General features: G+C 44.0%; 1 protein-coding gene across 2 annotated transcripts; it reads left to right on the forward strand.

The window, feature by feature from the left end:
* Positions 1-4834: 4834 nt before the first annotated feature.
* On the forward strand, positions 4835-8404 carry LOC140882646 (exosome complex component RRP4 homolog). Of its 2 annotated transcripts, none has more exons than XM_073288772.1 (8): positions 4835-5325; positions 5416-5672; positions 5760-5861; positions 5939-5984; positions 6361-6450; positions 6749-6814; positions 6991-7059; positions 7674-8404. In XM_073288772.1, the coding sequence occupies exons 2-8, from the start codon at positions 5518-5520 to the stop codon at positions 8127-8129; spliced, it is 984 nt and encodes a 327-aa protein (XP_073144873.1). In that variant the 5' UTR covers positions 4835-5325; positions 5416-5517; the 3' UTR covers positions 8130-8404. The 2 variants fall into 2 exon arrangements, with proteins under 2 accessions (XP_073144873.1, XP_073144872.1); XM_073288771.1 differs by having other exon boundaries at positions 4837-5325; positions 5421-5672; positions 7674-8403.
* Positions 8405-8751: the final 347 nt, after the last annotated feature.

An 8751-nucleotide genomic window follows, 5' to 3' on the forward strand; every position in this document is an offset into this window, starting at 1 on the left:
CTTAGCAAAACATTTGGGTCGGGCCAGATTAATTACATTGGGCCAATACAAAAGATCAGAAATTAAAATTTTCTTTTTGACCTAATGAGAGCCAAAGAAACCTTCGCTGCAAGCCATAGTAGGAAGGCTTTAACACCGAACACGGCGTTGCTTTCCGGTTGTTCTTTCACAATTCACGTCGAGCAATAAAAACCTGCGTTTGAGGTAAAACCCTAGCATAGTACCCATGTTTTGTTTATGTAAATTGATGATGGTTTTGTAAAACTAGCGCCCGGGCTATCAGGGTAGTGATGTGAGCCTGACGTGGTGACCGGGATAATGGAGGTAATATATGAGCTGTCCTTCCTTAATCAAGATGATCTGCACACCAAGGAAGGAAATAAAAAGCACGTTAGTGGGGCGCCAGAGGGGTTTCCGACGGGGCCACTCCGATGCTTAAGTTAGACTTAGAAATAGAGTAGGCTTTTTACAGAAATGAGTATAGTGCTTTGGAAGTTTAGATGAACATACCTCTACAAATATCTGTGACCAGGTATTTATAGGCCTTGGAGTGAGAGTGTCACTCCGCAATTCCAGGGTAGTGGCCACGATCTGGATCGTGGGTGCGGTAGTTGCCCACGTTTGCCTGTCACGTACGATGAACCCGGAAAGCTCGGGTATATGATAATCGTGGGGATCATGCCCCTAAAACACGGGCCTTATCTAAGTCCTGCAGACCTGGTTTCCCGGGCTCCTGAGGCTCCTGGACTGCCTTAATACGGCCCTGCCACTCCGGGGCATTCGTGGCCCTGCCCCCCTGGCTTACCGGGGCATCACTACTCATCCCAAAAATAGTCTGGCTAGAGTCTTACTCGCTGTCCTGACTTACAGTCCCGCCACCCTTGCTTTAATACAACCCTGTAATCCCTGACTCTTTATGTTCCTGCCCCCCGGGGCATCACTACTCATCCCAAAAATAGTCGGGCTAGAGTCTTACTCGCTGTCTTGACTTACAGTCCCGCCATCCTTGCTTTAATACAACCCTGTAATCCCTGAATCCTTATGCCTTGGGCTTAAGATGGGTGCCGGGGCCTGGTACCTCCCGGGTTTATATAATGCCAAGGGCTTATATATGCCTTGGGCTTAAGATGGGTGCCGGGGCCTGGTACCTCTCGGGCTTATATAATGCCAAGGGCTTATATATGTCTTGGTCTTATGATGGGTGCCGGGGCCTGGAACCTCCCGGGTTTATATAATGCCAAGGGCTTATATATGTCTTGGGCTTATGATGGGTGCCGGGGCCTGGAACCTCCCGGACTTATATAATGCCAAGGGCTTATATATGCCTTGGGCTTAAGATGGGTGCCGGGGCTCCCAGGCTTATATAATGCCAAGGGCTTATATATGCCTTGGGCTTAAGATGGGTGTCGGGGCCTGAAATCTCCCGGGCTTATATATGCATTGGGCTTAAGATGGGTGCCGGGGCCTGGAACCTCCCGGGCTTATATAATGTCAAGGGTTTATATATGCCTTGGGCTTATGATGGGTGCCGGGGCCTGGAACCTCCCAGGCTTATATAATGTCAGGGGCTTATATATGTCTTGGGCTTAAGATGGGTGCCGGGGCCTGGAACCTCCCGGGCTTATATAATGCCAAGGGCTTATATATGTCTTGGGCTTAAGATGGATGTCGGGGCCTGGTACCTCCCAGGCTTATATAATGCCAAGGGCTTATATATGCCTTGGGCTTAAGATGGGTGTCGGGGCCTGGAATCTCCCTGGCTTATATAATGCCAAGGGCTTATATATGTCTTGGGCTTAAGATGGGTGCCGGGGCCTGGAACCTCCCGGACTTATATAATGCCAAAGGCTTATATATGCCTTGGGCTTAAGATGGGTACCGGGGCCTGGAATCTCCCGGGCTTATATAATGCCAAGGGCTTATATATGCCTTGGGCTTATGATGGGTGCCGGGGCCTGGAACCTCCCGGACTTATATAATGCCAAGGGCTTATATATGCCTTGGGCTTAAGATGGGTGTCGGGGCATGGAACCTCCCGGGCTTATATAATGCCAAGGGCTTATATATGCCTTGGGCTTAAGATGGGTGTCGGGGCCTGGAATCTCCCGGGCTTATATAATGCCAAGGGCTTATATATGTCTTGGGCTTATGATGGGTGCCGGGGCCTGGAACCTCCCGGACTTATATAATGCCAAGGGCTTATATATGCCTTGGGCTTAAGATGGGTGCCGGGGCCTGGAATCTCCCGGGCTTATATAATGCCAAGGGCTTATATATGCCTTGGGCTTAAGATAGGTGTCGGGGCCTGGAACCTCCCGGGCTTATATATGCCTTGGGCTTATGATGGGTGCCGGGACCTGGAACCTCCCGGGCTTATATAATGTCAAGGGCTTATATATGCATTGGGCTTAAGATGGGTGCCGGGGCCTGGAACCTCCCGGGCTTATATAATGCCAAGGGCTTATATATGCCTTGGGCTTAAGATGGATGCCGGGGCCTGGTACCTCCCGGGCTTATATAATGCCAAGGGCTTATATATGCATTGGGCTTAAGATGGGTGCCGGGGCCTGGAATCTCCCGGGTTTATATAATGTCAAAGGCTTATATATTCCTTGGGCTTAAGATGGGTGCCGGGGCCTGGAACCTCCCGGGCTTATATAATGTCAAGGGCTTATATATGCCTTGGGCTTAAGATGGGTGCCGGGGCCTGGAATCTCCCGGGCTTATATAATGCCAAGGGCTTATATATGCCTTGGGCTTAAGATGGGTGCCGTGGCCTGGAACCTCCCGGGCTTATATAATGCCAAGGGCTTATATATGCCTTGGGCTTAAGATGGGTGCCGGGGCCTGGAATCTCCCGGGCTTATATAATGCCAAGGGCTTATATATGGCTTGGGCTTATGATGGGTGCTGGGGTCTGGAATCTCCCGGGCTTATATAATGCCAAGGGCTTATATATGCCTTGGGCTTAATATGGGTACCGGAGCTTGGAACCTCCCGGGCTTATATAATGCCAAGGGCTTATATATGCCTTTGGCTTATGATGGGTGCCGGGGCCTGGAACCTCCCGGGCTTATATATGCCTTGGGCTTAAGATGGGTGCCGGGGCCTGGAACCTCCCGGGCTTATATAATGTCAAGGGCTTATATATGCCTTGGGCTTAAGATGGGTGCCGGGGCCTGGAATCTCCCGGGCTTATATAATGCCAAGGGCTTATATATGTCTTGGGTTTAAGATGGGTGCAGGGGCCTGGAATCTCCCGGACTTATATAATGTCAAGGGCTTATATATGCCTTGGGCTTAAGATGGGTGCCGGGGCCTGGAACCTCCCGGGGCTTATATAATGCCAAGGGCTTATATATGCCTTGGGCTCAAGATGGGTGTCGGGGCCTGGAATCTCCCGGGCTTATATAATGTCAAGGGCTTATATATGCCTTGGGCTTAAGATGGATGTCGAGGCTTGGTACCTCCCGGGCTTATATAATGCTAAGGGCTTATATATGTCTTGGGTTTAAGATGGGTGCCGGGGCCTGGAATCTCCCGGTCTTATATAATGTCAAGGGCTTATATATGCCTTGGGCTTAAATGGGTGCCGGGGCCTGGAACCTCCCGGGCTTATATAATGCCTTGGGCTTAAGATGTGTACCGGTGCCTGGAACCTCCCGGGCTTATATAATGGAAATCCTTCTTTCATGATAAAACTCCTCCATTAATAAAACATTGAATACAAAACATTACACAAAATACTTCTTCAAATGTAAAGCATTCCATGGTCACTTGAGGGGGCGTCCCTGGCTGGTGGTCTCCAGGTGATGTTTGATCATGAGAAGCCATATCTACGTCTATAGAACAAGCTTTCCCACAGACGGCACCAATGATGATGGTTTTGTAAAACCAGGGCCCGGGCTATCAGGGTAGTGATGTGGGCCTGACGTGGTGACCGGGCTAATGGAGGTAATATATGAGTTGTCCTTCCTTAATCAAGATGATCTGTACACCAATGAAGGGAATAAAAAGCACGTTAGTGGGGCGCTGGAGGAGTTTTCGGCGGGCCACTCCGATGCTTAAATTAGACTTAAAAATAGAGTGGGCTTTTTAGAGAAATGAGTATAGTGCTTTTGAAGTTTAGATGAACATACCTCTACAAATATCTGTGACCAGGTATTTATAGGCCTTGGAGTGAGAGTGTCACTCCGCAATTTCAGGGTAGTGGCCACGATCTGGATCGTGGGTGCGGTAGTTGCCCACGTTTGCCTGTCACGTACGATGAACCCGGAAAGCTCGGGTTTATGATAATCGTGGAGATCATGCCCCTAAAATACGGGCCTTATCTAAGTCCTGCAGACCTGGTTTCCCGGGCTCCTGAGGCTCCTGGCCTGCCTTAATACGGCCCTGCCACTCCGGGGCATTCGTGGCCCTGCCCCCCTGACTTACCGGGGCATCATAAATATATTGCAACATTATTGTGCTCTTCTAGCTGCGTCGCATTAGGTTAGCATCATGATTTTTTTATTATCTGTTCGATTTGTGGTGTAGTTTAGATAGATTATGAGTTTTTAATTGAAGTTTTATTTTTTGTTGGCTTTATACTTTTGGACTTGGTGATCGTTTGCTTTTGGGCATTGTAAGATGACAGACCTGAGTAAACACCTTATTGAGGTGACCCATGCCTAGTATATATATAAATTATATACATGTCTAGTTCACGCTCTTCATCTCTTGGTCTTTGCTTTCGGCCTCTGCGGTTCTGCCCTCTCACACTTTGCTCTCGGCCTCTCGCTGGCCGATTGAAAGTTTGAAATTCCACATCTTTGTATTAATTCTGTTGTGTTTCGGGTTGGTTATTGTCTTCTTATTTTCTTTTTTTTTTTTTATTTTTTTTTTCTCTCAATTATGGGTGTTTTAGTTTATGTTTCTCTGTACCTTGTGTTTTTATATTTGAGAAGTTTGTCGGGTATCCGACAGTAACTATCCGAATCCGAGGAACCCGACCTGACCCGACGCCCACCATCATAGTAATGAATGACCAGGACTGACTCATAAAAGCTTTTATCTTAGTGTGAAGTGCGATTAGGGTTGACGAAATTGGTGGGTAAATTTAGGTGTTGATTTTTGGCAGCACACTGAAAGCGAAAGGTTTGGGTGTTAATAACACGTGGGTTACATATATAACCCTATTATTAACACTCACGCACCCACACTGAAAAAGGGTGGCCACAGTCTATTAAGCTCGAAAACGAACAAAAAGTAGGGGGCGATTCAACGGGAGCCGAACCTCTTCTATTCACGCTGTTTTCCGAGTGTTCTTTGCATTCATCCACTCAGGTATTACTTTCTTGGTTCTTATTTTGTTTGGAAGTTTCTGTGGTTTTTTTTTGGTGGATTTTAGGGCCATAATCGGTTCTTCTGGCTTAGTGCAGGTTAATGCCCCAAATTGGAAATCGTTAAACCCCAATTTAGGGTTTTACCAAGGTTTCGAATTTAAAGAATTTGCACTCTTTCAACGCACAAAACTCGATGAAGGGCATTCAATTTTCACTGAGCAAAAACCAGAATCTTAGACTCGAGAGAGCTTTAGAGCAACTGGAATCGCTATCCTCAAAAGAAAATTCCGACGCCTCCGTCACCGTGGCCGACGATATTTCTGTCAATAATGAAGACGCCATTCTCAAGTATTTTCAACTACATCTTATTCCCCCACTTTTTTCATTTACTATATGGAAGAACCGTATCTGATTTTGATTTTTGCTGGTATTAAGGGGTCATGGGACGGCTGAGATAGATGGACGCGTCGTGGCAACCATATGCGGAGTTGTTGAGCGCGTGAACAAGCTTGTTTATGTTAGGGCTTTGAGAGCCAGGTTTAATTGTTGTTTATCACCTGTAAAGTCTAATCTTTAGTATTGTATTTTTATCTTTGTGTTTCATTTTGTTGTAGGTACAAGCCTGAAATTGGTGATATCGTAGTTGGCCGTGTTATTGAGGTAGATATTTTTTTTCTTCGAGTTGTTCTTGATCGTAAGATGATACACCTATTTTAATGAGTGTGGTTGATATCTTTTAGACCTGAGTTGACATTAATAACATTTATATTCTACAATATTTTGTTCCCTGACATTAATAACATTTATATTCTACCATATTTTGTTCCCTTATATGCTATTAATCTGTTCCTTTATGTGAATTCTTAATAAGATACATCGCTCGCAGCAGATTTTTTTTTATTAATCTGCTTTTCTTAAAGAGAACCCTGAGCTATGGGGGACTACGGAGACATCAGACATGTCTATAAAAACGAAGCATGAGTACACTAAGAGGAAGCAAACCTTATTGAAAAGCTTTGTTCTTTTTTAATTTAAGGTTGCACCAAAGCGCTGGAGATTGGAGATCAACTTTAGGCAGGATGCAGTGTTGATGCTCTCTTCAATGAACCTACCCGATGGCATCCAGGTACTATTGGTGCTTGTGAGTTTAAATATCGTGAACATTATGCAAGAAGTACTGATGGTTTGGGTTCTTTTGATGGCTGTTGTGTCATCTTTTTGCTGTTTTATATGGGTCAATATGCACTTCTGAATATAAACTGTACACTGACCGGATTAAGTTAATACAACAGTCCTATTGAAGTTATCACGTGTTATCCATTTGCAATTTCTACAAGTAATTGGTTGCAATCCGACAACTGCAGTTTGTTGGGCCTGATTCATGCTTACTTCTCTGTTTCTGATCCCATGCCTTTGGCTTTCAGAGACGAAGAACTGCAGTTGATGAACTCAATATGCGCAGTGTTTTTGAAGAGAATGATGTTATCTGTGTAAGCTCCTTGAATATTCTCATGCACATACCAATCTGATCTCACATTTTAATTGTTATGTGGTTAGTTTTCTTGAGATTAATGCCGGTAAAACCCACTATACGAAGAAACCAAGGATGGCACTTATTTTCATTGTGACATTATATATTGCCTTTCAAGTTTGTAACTGATTCCAGGCTGAAGTTCGTGGCTTTCAGCATGATGGCTGCCTACACCTACAAGCAAGAAGCCAAAAGTATGGAAAGGTGTGTTTATAATTCTCGCGTATTTCCCAGAATCAATGCTTGTCCTTCTCGATAATTCTTGTCAAAATTCAAGCAATCAGACGGCGATCTCTGTATTAATATGCATATGACAATTATCGAAGGAACTATAACTAGTCGACTCAAAAGATTATAGTGGTTCAGCTGATATAACCTACATAAACTTGGAGCACTTTTTATTGATTCACTCAAGATGAAAGATACAAGGGATAGAGGCAGAAAAAGCATGAAGCATAAGAAAATGAAGAGAGGTCGATACTTTCCTATACTAATCAACGCATATATGCTTGATGTTAACCAGCTGTAGTACACTACTCTATAACTAACTTGACCCTCACTTAGCTAATCCACATAAATGGTCCAGTAGTCCCCTAGCTATTTCCCTCAACCCTAAAGCACCCAAGCTCCAAGCATTGCCCGCTCTTATATGCATTAGCCAGTGAATCCTTCTTATGTTTTGATCCCAATCTCACAATAATGTTGGCTCAAGATAGTTGCAGTAAGTTCTCAGGGTGACCATAAACTCAACCATCCTCATATCTAATCTAAAATTATTTAATTTTATGTAACTCAATTACCTTCCCTTTTTGTTTCAGCTCAAGAGTGGTCAGTTACTTTCTATTCCTCCTTATCTAGTGAAGAAACGTAAACAGCATTTCCACCATCTGGACCAATATGGAGTTGATTTGATACTGGGTTGTAATGGATTCATTTGGGTTGGTGAACATGTTGAAGTGAGAGAGGAAATGGTAGAGGATCTTTCAAATAAACCTGAACAAAGAAATATGAAATCTTGGAACATGATAAACGATGAAGAAACAGAAGAAACATACACGCCCCTTGAGACGAGAGGGCACATATGCAGGACGGCAAATGCCATCCGAGTGTTGTCTACCTTAGGTTTCATGATCACAGTTGAAAATACAATGGAAGTCGTTAATCTAAGCATAGCTTTGAATGTTGACGTACATGAGATGCTTGGTGCGGAGTTCTATGTTGTCGTTGCTGAGAAAGAAGCTGAACGTCGAAGCTCGGTAACAAAAAGGAGATGATTTAATATATCCAAAGTTTATTGGGGAAGGATGTCACTTCAGAATTTGCTTGGACAGATTTTGCAAGTCTTACACGGGTGAAACTATTTTATGGTTAACCCAATTTATTGTATGGAACAAATCTAATTTACATGCTTGCAAGTTTGAACATTTCGAAATGCAATATGCTTGTGCTTAGGTACCTAGAGTTTCATTTGAAGGGTGAAAGATGCCTTTTCGAATAGAAAAGATCTAATTTTATATATAATTGTTTAAGAAGCAGCGTGTTACCCGATCACACATTAAGTAGCATCACACTAGCTACATACTTGGTGGATTTGTTGATGCTATAGATGGTACCTCAATGCTTGCTCAAAAGGACAACAAAGAGGCCGCATTTTTATTTTTATTTTTATTTTTATTTTTTCCATGTAATGCAATGCTTGAGTTCTTATGAAAAAAATACATGTAGTTGTAGTCTTTTTAACACTTAGATCAAGATTTGGAGACCCATAAGATAGCATGGTTCTGGGTTCTCCTCTGCCTTACTATGTGCCCAACATTTACACTCGTTTGACATGGGTCCTATCACATAATTTTTGTTTCGGGTTTTGCCCCAATCTCGTATTTGATGTTTGGATTT

Source organism: Henckelia pumila, chromosome 2, assembly GCF_033568475.1.
Source record: "Henckelia pumila isolate YLH828 chromosome 2, ASM3356847v2, whole genome shotgun sequence".
Lineage (NCBI taxonomy): Eukaryota > Viridiplantae > Streptophyta > Magnoliopsida > Lamiales > Gesneriaceae > Henckelia > Henckelia pumila.

Bases quoted from the DNA above. Each gene is read 5' to 3' on its own strand.
- LOC140882646 (XM_073288772.1), top strand. From the start codon at position 5,518: ATGAAGGGCATTCAATTTTCACTGAGCAAAAACCAGAATCTTAGACTC. The intron at 5,673-5,759 runs GTATTTTCAACT...GCTGGTATTAAG, and splicing joins AATGAAGACGCCATTCTCAA to GGGTCATGGGACGGCTGAGA. The intron at 5,985-6,360 runs GTAGATATTTTT...TTTTAATTTAAG, and splicing joins TAGTTGGCCGTGTTATTGAG to GTTGCACCAAAGCGCTGGAG.